Below are 14,586 nucleotides of genomic sequence, written 5' to 3' on the forward strand. Positions count from 1 at the left end.
ATATATATATATATATATATATATATATATATATATATATATATATATACATGTTTTAATATCGATCTTATTCGAAACCTGTGACGTGAGTCGGAGAAAAGAGTTAATTACGGCAGCAAGAATTTGTATGTGGTGGCTAAATGTCGCTGTAACACATGGATACTTAAAAGCCTAGCTGCCGGTAGTCCAGCATATATTTAGTTGTAAAACCAATAGTAGTAGCAATAGTAGCAAAAGTTTTGATTACAGAAGCAAATTCTTAGTTGTAACAACAAATATATTTTTAACAAACTACAATTAGAGCTGCGGCAGCGAAATCTCTTTTTCATGTAGAAAAACACAGCCGTTGTTGTGTTATACGTACAATGAATACATACATAATGCTCCATTATACAGTAACCAAAGTAGGAGGAAGTGATAACGACGCGAGGCGAACGTTCTCGATCGCGCACACGGCCGGATCAAATCTCTCCGGATACGTCAGTATTTTACAGCGGTCGTCGTGAGCGGTGTAATATCCGGTCTGGAAATTAATCAGCTCGTCGACGGGTAAATCGCAACGTTGAGACCGGCCGGCCATAACGATTGATTGAATTTTATTGTTCGAGGTGTTATGTCTCCGATGAAAACATCGTTCGTACATTGTCGACTGGATGTCGATGACTCTCGCGCAAGGTTGACCTTATTCGCTGGTAGACACGCGGCTTCGTTTCGATCGCCAATTCCACAGACGGGAGCGGCGCGTTGAACGATGTCAGAACTTTGACATTCAGGCACGAGCTGAACGATTTGAATACGAAAATCGTCCGCTAATGCATTAACAGTTTGTGTATAAACACGACAATGCAATCTGAATATATAATATATGAATTTGTTACAAAGAAAAACAACCTTGTATTATCTCTCGTTGGAAACATTATGTTGACCGATTTTAATATCGAGTCGTCGGTTTTAATTAAATGCAAACCAGAACCGCCAATTGGGTTTGCAAATTGTTCAATGTTGACTTGCTCGCCCGCAGAAGAGCATCTTCAAGTACCAACACCTAGTGTCTATGAGCACGCGAGAAGAGGTGATATTACGCGAATTGCGCACCATGGTGGACTTTGCTCTGTGGACGCCGCTTCAGGACGAGAGGGTGGCAGGCGCCCCGTTGGAGGCGGTCGCCAAATTGCTGGAAGAACCCGCCGTGGAATCTGATTCGGACGGCAAAACCGAGGAGATTGTCCGCGATCGCAGAAACTGGGCGGAAGCCGTGTTGTCCGTGGTGGCTCCTCTTCTGGAAAAGGCCGCGCCGCCGCCAGCACTCGCGCGAGCACTCGCCAGACTGGCGCAGCAGCATCCGCGTTCACAACTCGTGCCCGCACTCAGTCCGGCGATCACGAGATGCTTGAAGCACACCGTTGACTTTGGCAAATCGCCGGATATGAGGAAGTTGCTGCAGGTGGATATAAGTTTGTCACTGCTAAGATATATATTTCTTCTTTGCGAGATACGCAATCTTTCTTGTTGTTCGTTTATTCATTCTTAGACACATAAATGCAAGAGATAATAATTACTTCTAGAGTGAAAAAAATAATTCGCGAATGCGAAATTGAAATTATGCTGTGGAAGAATAATAACTTTTGACAGTGACTAGCAGAGTCTGTTCGAATAATTATTTCACATCATATAAATCATTGAAAATGTTTTTATGTCAGACGTTATTATATGCTTTGCGCGTGTGTGCGTAGGTTTTCGTCGCTGCTTTATACGAAAACAATGATGGCGAACAGGCGATCAGAGACTACATTTCGTCGGTTCACGGGCCAGGTAGCGATTGTCCGCATCCGAGAGTGCTTCCTAATCTGGTGTCCATATGTGTTGCAGCTATATTCCATAGGTGAGTTTCACTCGAGTTACAATAAAACGAATCCAATCCGGACGAGGGAGACCATCAACGTCTGTTTGCGATTCTGTTTGCAGATTCGAGGTGTCGAGTCGCGTATCGTCGAACGAGGACAGATCGCCGTTGCTGCCGCCGTTACAGTGTTATCTACTCGTTCTGAATGTTGCGTAAGTTGTGTGCATCAACAAATAAATTTAATTTGTTTTTGTCCATCTCGATGCACAACTCTGACCATTGTAGCGAGAAATAAATTAACTCGAAAAACGTCCTTTCAGATCGGAGTATGCCGACTGGCGTCCGGGTCTTGGTGCCCTGTTGCAGCCTGTTCCATTTCCGGAAGAGGCTTTGGCCATGAAGGAAGTGCAAGAGTCCGTGTTGATGTGCGCGATGCAACGATTGGCGAAAGACCCGAGATGTACGGTTCATCGTGTGCTGCTGCCCGTCAGGGAACCGCGTCCAGGCTGGATCCACATCGCCGCACCGTCCAGCCCAGCCTGTCCGGATCGCGGAGAGCTGTTCGGCGAGATGGTGAATATCGTGCTCGATCTTTTGCACGCGAACTCTGTCGCCTCTCACACGTCGATCTGGTTTGACAGAACGACGGACTTTCACAACACACAATTTTCCATTTTGTAACACTTAAAAATCTTCTACATTTGTCTATACTCTATCTTTAGGAAACCGCAAGTTGTGTCGTAAAAGATACGACGCAGAAACGTGTAAGGCCGGATCACTCACACATCTATTCCGCTAATTTCGCATGCTCAAATTGTTCGCGCTCTGCATTTAGGTCACACTTGGCCAAAGATATAAATATCGAGTGGAGGATACGCGCGGACGGATACGCTATTATCGTGCTTATCGGCGCAACGAGACCGAATTTATTCACATGTGAAACGATTATTGTGCTTGCAATCACGCGAGCCAGGCGTCTCGAATGGGTCCGCAGCCTCTCCCGTTCGTGTGATAAAATAACCGGAATAAAATCCGTCGTTCAGAAACAATTCATCACGGGCGGCGAATTATTCTCACGCGATTCGATCGGAGACCCATCTGAATATTCATGAACGGTCTCTTGCGAGGCGACGAGTGCAGCTTCAATGGGTCAGTATTGACAGCATTCATTCCGATCTCTAGTATAACCGTGGAACTGAATCAGCGCGCGGAATTAATTAGGATTGTCGGCTGATTGTGGGAAAGTGAATGATTCGCAGGAGGCGTTCGCCGTCCATCGCGACGGACATATCGTGCGAGTTTTGTATCAAACAAATTCTATGATCGATCGCTAGTTCGCGCTCAGCGATAACTTTATTGTCCGACTTCATCGTTGAGAAATTTTTACGTGTCAATCGGTCACATCTTCCCTCATAAACAATTCGTTCGAGTCACACGAATGGATGTGCTCAGACGTCACGATACACGTCAGACGAAAAATCTACATGTGAATTTTTCTCTTCCAACAGCTGACAACCCTGCTGGCGTGTTGTTGCCGACGAAAGAGATTTATCGCGTCGCTGCTGAAACAAGCGGGCGACGATTGCATCTTGCTAGCGGTGCGAGGCTGCGACGCTGCGCAGGAGGCGCTCTGCTTGATGCTCGAGTGGCGTTTGTTGGCGAACGAGGAGGCGAGGCTCCAGATAGTCAACGCACTCGAGTCCACGGAGTCTGGAAAGGAGCGTTATGCCGCACTCTGCCAGAGGCAGAAAAATTTGCAAGAGCTGGTAAGCAAACTCGCTAATCATTCAAGTCGAACGAAGCGGCGAGACATACCTAAGCGCTCTTGCACCTAATAATTAATCGAACAGCTATCAGCTAGAAATAATCTTTCGTTTTTACGTATTGTTTCCACGATGACTGTTTCGCTTTGCAGTTAGAAAACTCGGAGTACTGCGTTTTGCGCGAGTTCCGTTCAGATAAGACCGTTATGGTCGTGAGTGTCTAACAACTTCCTATCGGTAACCACTTCCCAGTAAATATGCAGTCAGAAGATAAAGCAACGCTTTGTCAGACTACCGGTACCGAAGGGGACACGATAAATACAAAGCTAGAAGCTTAATAAAAATGAAACGAAGTAGAAACGTGTAGAGTAAAATTTGCACATTTGAGCAACTAATTTCTAGAATTCTGAAAGTTACGTAAACTCTAAACATGAGTAAATTTTACTCATGTTTCATATGAATCATTGAAAATCACTAAAACTTCCAGTTTTATTTGCTTATAATTTCCGTAAAAATGATCAAAATTCAATGCTTTTCTTTTCTTTTAAATTGGCACAGACAACATCGACGAATATGAATTTATTAATATTTTTGCGACAGAATAAATTTAAGAAAAGTTATAATAGGAAAACGAAAGACATGTGTCTGAGAACGGTTTGAAAAGTGGATCTAGCTAAATTTTACACGTGTTTAAGGTTTCAGAGTCAAGAATATGCAAAATCAACAAATGATAATGCGTACGATCTTTTTCTTTCGTTCTTTTTTTGTTTTTCTTGAGATAAATAAGCGGCTGCGAGGAACTGTACAGCGCTACGCAAATTATTTTACGCGTTTGATTTCTCGCCAGCAACAAAAGGGTGGACCGCGCAAGTTGACGCTACCAGTACGAGCAACCGACGCCGACGTTGCCCTTCTGCTGGGCGGTCGTGCCCTCGGTAACCTGGAGTGCCTCAGTTTGGCATTTACTTCCGTGACGTCCGCGTGCGCGGAGCAGCTGATAAAGTTACCGGCGCTGAGGTACTTGAACCTGTGGGCCACTCAATTCGGCGACGCCGGCCTACAGATGATCAGTGAGCACCTGCAGAAGCTGCAGGTCTTGAATCTCTGCGAGACGCCCGTGTCCGACAAAGGCATCTCCACATTGGCCTGTGAGTATCTCGACGTTTCCCCGAGAAACATAATGCGCAAGCAAACGTGCAGAAGAATATCGCGGTGCGCAGAGTACAAAAGAAAGATACAAAGCATTGTGTAGTATTTTTGACTTTAAGTTTGAATTGATTGTTCAACTTGGCTTCTTCGTAAGTACTTGCGTGTCGATAACGAGACGATTATGTTTCAGCATTAACCAGCCTAAGAAAATTGAATCTGAACAGCACGAAGCTGTCGGCGCAGACGTTCGAGTCGCTGAAGAAGCGATTGCCGGCTCTGCAGGAATTCGACGTTCGATACACGGAGGCCTGGTGACCCGAGGTTACGTCCAGCACCTCGCCCATCGACAGCGTCGATCGCGATGCGAAAATGAAGAAACAACGCTAAGGTGCTTGGTCGTTTGGACGAAAATCCGAGAAAAGTCGTCGATACGAAGCGACGCTATATCATCCGTATCATCGATATAATCGATAGAATCGACAGAATATCGAACGTCGAACGCGACAAAATTCGATCTTTCTAATCGGCGACCTAACGAAGTATAATCGCCGAAGCAATCCTTCTTCGGTTTTCCAAGAAGACGAGCAAACCAAGTCCTTTGCTACAATACTGACCAGAATGAGTGAAGAGGTTTCGTCGAGTCTTCGCATATAGCTTACACTTCTTCCGGTTTAATCGACGATTCGTTCTTCCCGTAAGGCAATAAAGCACACGCGATGAATCGACGATTACCGGTCGAGCCGCGTTCGCGTTAATGCATCTTCCATTTCCACTAGATATTATTCGATCGACGTTCGATGAACAGTTTCTCTTCGCGTCAGGCTATCGATCGTGCAGTTTTTCCCTAGAAGCGTGAAATATTTCAAGAGCTCCACATCGTTCGGAAGGTCACACGATCGCTGATGATCGTGAAGTTTGCGCGAAACTTCTCATTCTCTACGAAAAATCACGCTAGTTGAGAAAGATACACAATCGATAACCAGCTGATGCGTTCGGTGATGTTCTCTTGCGAAGAATATCGATTTATACGCGTCTCTTCCACGTCGTCGCCGTCGTCGTCGGCGAGGGGAGTCGCGTTTCTCGAGGACATTCCAGGGTCGCAAATTCGTAGTTCAGTTTCCTTGTAAGATTCAAACAAACGATTGTCGAGCGACAGACGGTTTCGTCGTTTGCATAGAATGTGAGTCCGCTCGTAACGCAGACAGACGCGTGTTCTCCGAGTGCGAGACGAGCACGTGATCGTGGAAGAGACGATCTTGTAGAGTCGACAAGCTGTCTGAGTACCGTTCGGACAAGACAAAGGAAACATTTGTGCGAGTAGACGCAGTAGACGATTCACAATAACGCGCTTGCCTCAAGCGGCAGCGGCGACGACGACGACGACGACGACGACAACGACAACGACGACGACGACGACGACGACGAGGACAACGTCTTTTTTTTATCGAAATGGAAATCCGCGTTACGTTATATCTCACACGACCGAGGGTCGGTCATCGTCGAGCTGTTAACTTTATAGTTACGTTTTTCAGTAGAATCTTCTTCATCATCTAACCATAGTTTTAGGCGAGCGAATTGTCTCATCCAGTTTTTGGACGGTGGAGCGCTAAAAGCGCAATGCACTTTTACCCGATCTTCAGCCTTTTTTATACTCGTGTACGTTATTTTCCAACAATATTACTTTTCGGTAGCGAGTAGAGGTGCGAATCCACCACTACCCTTGCTGCCGATGGAGATTACAAACACCCACGTATCGCCGTTCAATTTCGATCAATTGAACACGCGCGTGTTATCATTTGTTGAACGATCGAGTCGTTTGAATTTTTAACGAGTCGCAAAAAAGATTCTCCCTCTTTCTCTCTATCGATGGAGCGCGAGACATCAATGAAGAGAAAAATATAGACGCTATCGCTGGCGAATAATTTCACGCAATGATATTGTCGCATCATCAAAGAGCGGTGGTGTTATCGTGTTGAATAAGTTAGTTTGTAGTCGGGCAGGTCGAGGAACGGTTCGCCGAATCATCGTTCACTGGAGTCGACTCCGGTCGTGAATCCTTGATAGATAGAAAAGAAAAGATGACGATTATAACGATAATGCTTATTCGACCGAGACGAAGACTGTTCCCGACCGAGTGTCATATATGCTTAGTTTACATCGAATGATTGAAACTAAATAGTAACTTTCTAATAAATAATCTCAATGTCGACAATATATGTATTATATAACGGTGTATTATAGTATAATACTCATCAAGAAGATGTATCGATTGAAAACATCGTCGTTGACATGCATTGTCAATATTAAAATTATTTAATAGAAGGTTATTATTTTCTATAAAATGTTCAAAATATATCTCAGAGACATCTTAGAAATATGTGATATCACACATCTTTGGAACGTTTTTAGACTGTATTTTCGGCATTTTTGTTGTATAAGTTAATATCAAACGTCCGATGTAAACGAGGCAATAGAGCGCTCAGCTGGACCGCAGCCCAGCCAATCGATCCGCGAAGTGTCCTTTCTCGCGAAGGACATGTATTCCCGATTTTTTCCCCTCTTTTTTTCCGTTCGAGGCGTGCCCAACTGCCTTAATCAGTGAGTTTTGAGCGATCCACTGCCACAACGCGCGCATTGCGTCGCGTCGCGTCAGCGAACGCATTTTACTTTAGAAGATAGAGCGAAAGTTCTCGAGACCCGCGTCTCTCACCGTAATCGACAGGAGGTGACGTTTTACGTCGTCAAAAGCGAAGTTTCGAGTCTGCGGTGGACGCGCGGAGTCGCACTCGTGCATTTCCCTAATGTATATAGATAGATAAGTGAGACTCCGTCTCTCCACCCTTCTCTCCCTTCCTCCCTCCCTCCCCCTCTTTCTCTCTCATATTTCCTCTCTCGAAATTACTGCGTAGATTTTAATAATTTATTCTAGCTAGAACGTCGTAATTTATATATAAAACAATATAATATACTACACATGTATGTCGCGCACGATTTAACTCGTATTAGCGTGAACACGCGTTTAGCGGATAGTCCGATATCTCGAGTTTAGAGCGCGGGCAAGAGAGTGAGGAGAGATGAGAGGGATGCCCTTCCAACGAAGGGTCGGCAGGATTCAGCTGGCACAGGGCCTGCCACGGCAACCGATTAGTTTCGTAATTTCGTCTCGATTATCGTAAAAGCCGCAAGGGAACAAGCATTGTAAGAAGACTGTTAACGTCAATTTCGATAAGGATCATTAACTTAAAAGGTTACTCGTTAAATTCGTCAGCGTGTTCTGTGAGCGAAACATAAATAAATTCGAATTTAATACCTCACTCTTGCGCGCTTGCGTTGTCGTCGAAAACACCTCTTGGTTGCTTCTCCTACTGGTCTCTTCGTCAAAGCAGCATGATCATCGTGTTGTTCTTGACTTTACAACTCGTCGTCGAATCCTTTTTCTTTACTTTGGAATCGTTCGCACGTACTTTTACTTCGTTGAACGGAATTCGTTCCCGCGAGAACAGCAAGGCATCCGAGAGGAAATGTCTCTAGAGAGTTAACTGTTGCGACTTCCCAGCCAGCAAATGTTCTCGTCACTGATTGGCCGGCGATGACAATTGCGCGATTGGTGGAGGCGAGTGCGCTTGGCATTGATTAATCGGCGACGGCAGCTTGTGATTGGCGAAGCATTTTTGTCCACATTGTTGATTGGCATTCTTGCGCGCCCTGTCCGTGGCAGTTTGTTCGCAAGCCGACATGCGGCGCTTACTTCGCCACGTCGCACGTTTGTCTCTTGATGCGTATTGTCACATTCGTACGCAAGCCCCGTCGAGCAATTCAAATTTTTTGCGGTTTCTCGGTCATATTCTGGTTGGCATCGCGTTGGAATTAATACGTTTTCCTTGTATCGTAATTGTTGTATTTACGCGAGTGTCAGTGCTAGGGACTGTCCTGTGTGTGACGAAGTAGCCAGGAGCAGGATGCTGATGAGGAAGCCAGGACGCGAGTGGACATCTGCTCTCAGGTGAGCCACTTATTACATATTATATTACTTATTATATATTTATTAATAGTTCTGTTTGACAGAATTACTGAAAAGAAGGTGATAGCCTAGTTAAAATTAAGAATGTACTACTACTCAAGTTTAACAATATTTACATGATATTTGAATATTGAATCAAAATTTTGTCTCGGGAGGAGGTTTCTGCGCGTTCCAACAGATCGCGTGTAAATAATAGAATAGAATAGAAACGAATCGTCCGTTAAAGAAATTTAATATGACTAATGTTTTATTTCGTTGTGCCATTATTAAAATACAAAAGTAACATTTGCGAAAATTTTTTGAGCCTTAACGGTACCTAATAAATGCGGTAGAGTCAGCTCGGAAATCATCGTGAGAAATTACACACACATCTCAGATTACAGTACATTCGTAATACAGTATATATATTAACGTATATATTAATTGAGATATATTGCAACTACATACGTGTAATATCTGTGTTATGCAATTTATACAATTTATGAAAATATACAAAATTTCTCTCTGCTTCGAATTGAAGTTAGAGTTCAATTTCCTTAAGCTAGCGCTATTTCGGCGTGATTGATTATAGCGACTTTAAATTGGCTATAAATCGGCTCTCGATATTTGCGAGAGAATTATGGAACTCTCCGCGCTACTTGTTCACTTATGTGTTTTTCGCGCCATGAATAGATCGCCGAAAACGAATTTTAGTAATAGTCGTTCATTCTCCGTCGTGTCATTTGCGGTTGCCCGAAGCTGCTAGCACCCACTTGAACTTGCGCTTGCAGGTGAGATGGTAATTCGTTCCATACGGATTGTGGCACAGTTTCTGAAAATTGCATAGAAATCAGAAAACTTCTTTTGCCTACTTGATAATAAGGTAAAAGTACCAATGACACTAAATGCTGAATATTCTTTTATATTTGTTTTGGCCTTAAATATTTAAACTTTTAACATAAAAAATATATATAAAATATTTCATATTAAAAGTTTAAATATTTAAAGACACACAGAATAATAAGAATGTTCATGTACGTATCTTGGAACTTTTATCTTAATTTGTATTATATTTCTGATAATAATGAAAAGAAAGAGAAGCAATTTTTTGTTCACGATTTCTTCATTTTTATTAGCAGATGAATTGAACATTTTCAAATCGCTAAAACGTTTTACAAAAGGCGTAACGGGGTTACGTTTGACTTGCCTGTGCACTTGTACAATAAGTCGGACCAGGTAATCATTTCCTGCGAGAAGCAATAGACACCCAGTCGACGGTCTGCATAGTCGCGGTCAGGACGATGCGAGTTGAAATAACTGGGAATCGGTATCATCACGTCCAGGGCGATAGCCATGCGGCTTCTTCTTGTCGGAGGGTTCCTTATGACCGGGCCGATGACGATTGGGACGGTTACCGCTAATGGACGAAACGGCTGGTTCCGGACTACTGCGGTTCTGGTCCGCAGATGCATCAGCCTCTTCAGTCGTCTCGTCCTCGTCGGAAGTGGTACCGATTGGTCGAGTCGCGGGTCGAATTTTTGTATGACCGGGAAATAAATCGGTCTCAAGTACTGACGGGAGAACAATGTCGACTAGTTTATCAGGGCATTCCTCTTTTCTCAGCACTTCGTTGATGCTCGTCTTGTACACTTTTACTGAATTCATGTCGCTGGTGTGCCAGTTGCACGTGTGTAGGAAGTGGTCCCACATATACACACCAGTTTCAAAGCTGTGCGAAGACTAGTTTCCTTTACGATGTACAACATGTTTCGAGAAATGGTAGGAAATGGGAAAAGCTAAAAACGATGGGGATCGGTAGCGTTTGCTAATCGTCCGCGAAGACCATGAATCAACTCGTAATCCTCTTGACCGATTATATTGTGCCGTGCTTCTCATCTACATTGTAACACGTTGCTGTACGCGTTGCGAACGCGCGTAACGAAAGGGCCCATTTCGACTCTTATCGTTATCTTGGCCTTGTCGTTAACTGCGTTCCAGCCGTGTCGGGATGCTAAGACTGGGACTCGGCGAACGCCTCTTTGATTATTCATTATTTATCCTAAATAAACGACGTTACGAATATATCGCGCAGCCAAGCCTAATTTATGTATGTAACAAGCTTGTTATTCATAAAGCGTCGTACGCATAAAGTAATTCGATTAGTTCAGTTTTTTAGCTATTTGAAATAAATATGTCTAAGGATGAGAGAGAGAGAGAGAGAGAGAGAGAGAGAGAATAATTAACTAAATAACATAAATGCGTTTTTCCAACCGAACATGGCAAATTTTCGGAAGAATCGTCGAGATCTTCTTTTCTCAGCGTAGCTCGATTGATTACAGCCGCTTTTTAACACAACTCGTAACTTTATATAGTCTGACATAATATACTTAGCTGCGTTGATGCTATACTATTCTCCAAATCGATAGTCACTAAAAAGTTTTGATCAGTAAGTGTCCGTTTCTAGCTGATCGTTTTTCATGACTGTTGATTCATCCTGCAAGCGGGAATGTGTCAAAATAGAAGTGACATTTTGACAGCTTGACGTTTCGTACGTATTTTTATCAGAAATTTATTCGCTCACGTGTAATGCGTAATCAGTACAAGAAGAATAAGAATGTTAAAAAAGGTAAGTAAGAAGTTAATATACAAAATTATAATAAATTTATACACAGACAGACACAAATGGTCTCTGTTTTTAATATTTTCACGCGATTTGCTCTCAAATTATTCGTTATTAATAAACATTCTACTTTATTCGAATAAAGTAAAAATTTCTTACTTATCTTTTTTTAATATTTTTACTCTTCTTCTACTGATTGCGCGTTGTATGTGAGCGGATAAACTTTTGATAAAAATATGTATGAAACGTCAAGCTGTCAAAATGTCACTTCTATTTTGACACATTCCCACTTGCAGGATGAATCAACAGTCGTGAAAAACGATCAGCTATAGAAATAGACACGGCTGATCAAAACTTTTTAGTGACTATCGATCTGGGGAATAGTATAGCAACTGAGTGTACGTCAGAACAAAGCTAAGAACTTTTCGACTGGCCCTGTGCACATTGCGCTACATTGCATTTCATTTGGACGGTATGAACGCAGTACCTCGCATCTGCAAAGATACGATCGTTACGGCGTAACGTATAGTTGATGCGTAATCACGCAATTATCACTAAGGAAAGGAAGAATCATGTCCGCGAGAAAGATGCATATACGAGGTGTCGCGTCATCTGCATGCTGGCTCGCTCGTCTAAATGCATCCGTTCGATTTGGCGAATGTCGGGTTCATCGTCAATAGAGAAGTCTGATCGAGAGGGACAGCGGCGTGATTCTGGCTTTGATGGTGGCTGCTCACTTCGGCGTCTAGAACGAAGAAATTTATATGACAGATGGAAGAAATGATATGCGCGAGGAAACTCGGTGTACGGAGAAAATAATGTAGTAAAAATTACGTTGAAGTTATATTTCTTTTTTCAGTGTTCTAGTATAAATTACTATGAAAATAGACAATTTGATGAACTACCTGATATACTATATGAAAAATATTCAAGTAATTGCAATATTTTGCAGTATAACGTCAAACGTGTGTAACATTTCCAAATATATAATAATTTCCTTCATAATCCTATACAGACCGGGATTTTACATATCAAAGAATTTTATTATTATTTTTACTACAATATTTGCAACAATATTGTGATATCGCAACAAATGACTACATATATATGGGTACCCGGTAGAAGTGTAATTCGTGCTGTTGACAATGTGTTATTAGTTGTTGTAAGGAACGCATAGTTACATTGAACGTCTGTTAAATGAAGTCGGGGAGTTAAAGAGAGCCGGCAAGGCTATTAAGAAAACGGTGAGGATGAAATCTCTGGCGTATGCGGCAACCAAAAGTTCTACAGTTGCATTGATGGACATCAAAGGGCGAGAGGATTGAAGATTTGTCTGTAGGTACACGCGATAAAATGAGTATTAGCTAACTTTAACTTGTCAGTGGAAAAAAGAAACGAATATGTGTTGTGATTAGTGTAAAAAACATGTCGACTCTTAATGACACTACACTAAAAGTGAGCCAGAAAAATGTAAATATTCTTTTGTTTTTTGTTCTTTTCAAATGTAAGTGGTTTGTTTTCACTTCGTTTCATGCAGTGAGATGAAGATTCTTGTTACATTTATCGTATAGTGCAGTTATCGTATTGAGCAATGATGAATGATAGATCAAGCGTGAATAATGGGATTAGCACGACAATTACATGAGTTTGTCTTGGCTCGGATTCTATTTCATGCTCAGACCATAGTCGTATGTTTTATTGATATTAACATCTGCTATGAGATCGATATGCAACGTTATCTATAATAGTGTCCATTATAATAGAGTCACTTGTGGAAAAACAAAATGTAAAATTAACGGACTTTGTCGGTGAGAAGCTGCGTTAAGAAATTACGCATCGACAAGCGCGATGCTGTCTATGGTGAAAAAATACTCACCTTGTTCCTTTCTTGTCTATTGAAGATGCCGTAGATGATGGGATTCATGCAGGGGTTTGTGCACGTAAATAAAAAGAGAGCCTTCAGAATGCGTTGGTCGATTTTCCGGAATGACGATTGATCAATGCAATACCTGTTTTGCATGCGTGCAACAATGTAATATTTGTACAGTTCGATGTTCAACTTAATCCGGGATGTAATCATTTTCTTTTGCTACAAGACGTGATTCACACGACATCCGTATCGATCACGACCGCGAATGTTGGTCGTATCGGCGATATTTGTTTCATCTTTCACATTATAAGCCCACATTCGACGATTACCACACTGTTTCGTACGTCAAGACATCGTACTCGCACGATTGTCGAAGTATCGCGTAATGAGTCCGACAGAATTAATAGTACTTACCAGAAGCTTAGTACGGAGTGAGGAGTCCAGCAGATGATGAAAACCACGATAATGGTTATTGTCATTTTTAAAGTGCGCACTCGCGCTCGACTTAGGAAGTCGATCGATGAACGGCGTATTGTATCTGTAAGAAAAGCTGCATTAATTTATCGGCCGTTTCACCCCCGAATTACAGACGAGTTATTCCATCAGTTTCATGATTGAACTTTTCGTTATTTCATAAGAGTAGGTGAAAATATTGGTAAGGGGCAAGAAGATTCCTGTCAATTATTGCAACCAAGTTTCAACACAGCTTATTCACAGCAATATTCAGACATAAATGCTTTAAATTGCGGTAACAGGGATATGTCGTCGAATTTTCACCTGATCCCTATTCAGTTAGAAGAACCGAACTATTTTCCCGTGTATCTTTATGTCGAAGAATAATATAAATCTGTGAGATAAATTTTCTAACAGTTTTGAGCGTTCTTGGTACAAAATTGCGTCGATCATACCTTCTTTGGATCTGCGTGAGATCTCCACGAATATTCTGATATAGGTATAAAATATCATGCACAACGGGAACCAGAATACTGCCGTTATTGCGAACAAAAAGTACAACAGTTCGTACACGTGCGACGGGTAAGTGTTGAATGTTGTACACTGTGTGACATAAGTGTAGCCGGGACGCACCTCGAGATGGAATACTAATATCTGCGGAAAGTTAAGCGCGGACTGAATTACTCAACGTGGCTGCAAGCATCGTAAGAAATTATTCACAAGTTGGCGCACCTGCGGAAAGGAACACAACGTGGCGCCCACCCACGCGAAAATCAGAGTTATCTTTCCTCTTCTGTGAACGTCCAATATCTGGAGCGGTCGCATTACCGCGTAATATCTAAAAATTTATTGAAAAGTTATTAACGCTTCGATAAATTTCGAGGAAGT

At 42.4% G+C, this 14,586-nt stretch overlaps 3 protein-coding genes across 4 annotated transcripts in view; 1 reads left to right on the plus strand and 2 right to left on the minus strand.

Moving 5' to 3' along the window:
• Positions 1 to 8,070, plus strand: part of LOC116848741 (C-Maf-inducing protein-like) — a 47,629-nt gene extending 39,559 nt beyond the window's left edge. For both annotated transcript variants that reach the window (XM_032825160.1, XM_032825161.1), the window contains 7 exons: positions 1,022 to 1,444; positions 1,734 to 1,882; positions 1,966 to 2,055; positions 2,164 to 2,416; positions 3,352 to 3,609; positions 4,454 to 4,754; positions 4,946 to 8,070. In XM_032825160.1, the coding sequence (XP_032681051.1) occupies positions 1,022 to 1,444; positions 1,734 to 1,882; positions 1,966 to 2,055; positions 2,164 to 2,416; positions 3,352 to 3,609; positions 4,454 to 4,754; positions 4,946 to 5,070 (1,599 nt within the window). In that variant the 3' untranslated portion in view covers positions 5,071 to 8,070. The remainder of the gene's footprint in view (positions 1 to 1,021; positions 1,445 to 1,733; positions 1,883 to 1,965; positions 2,056 to 2,163; positions 2,417 to 3,351; positions 3,610 to 4,453; positions 4,755 to 4,945) is intronic.
• A 935-nt stretch (positions 8,071 to 9,005) lies between these two features.
• LOC116848816 lies at positions 9,006 to 10,573 on the minus strand. The gene is made up of 2 exons (XM_032825320.1): positions 9,963 to 10,573; positions 9,006 to 9,587 (listed from the first exon to the last, which is right to left on the minus strand). Exons 1-2 carry the CDS (start codon positions 10,225 to 10,227, stop codon positions 9,466 to 9,468), a joined length of 387 nt encoding a protein of 128 aa, XP_032681211.1. The 5' UTR covers positions 10,228 to 10,573; the 3' UTR covers positions 9,006 to 9,465.
• A 42-nt stretch (positions 10,574 to 10,615) lies between these two features.
• LOC116848809 (gonadotropin-releasing hormone II receptor-like) lies at positions 10,616 to 14,532 on the minus strand. Its single transcript, XM_032825306.1, has 6 exons — positions 14,431 to 14,532; positions 14,154 to 14,352; positions 13,660 to 13,783; positions 13,252 to 13,384; positions 12,557 to 12,708; positions 10,616 to 12,120 (listed from the first exon to the last, which is right to left on the minus strand). The coding sequence occupies exons 1-6, from the start codon at positions 14,521 to 14,523 to the stop codon at positions 11,946 to 11,948; spliced, it is 876 nt and encodes a 291-aa protein (XP_032681197.1). The 5' UTR covers positions 14,524 to 14,532; the 3' UTR covers positions 10,616 to 11,945.
• Between the last annotated feature and the right edge of the window lie 54 nt (positions 14,533 to 14,586).

The sequence above is a fragment of the Odontomachus brunneus genome, unplaced genomic scaffold (assembly GCF_010583005.1).
Source record: "Odontomachus brunneus isolate Ranch 3 - 2012 unplaced genomic scaffold, Obru_v1 Obru_scaffold_100, whole genome shotgun sequence".
NCBI lineage: Eukaryota > Metazoa > Arthropoda > Insecta > Hymenoptera > Formicidae > Odontomachus > Odontomachus brunneus.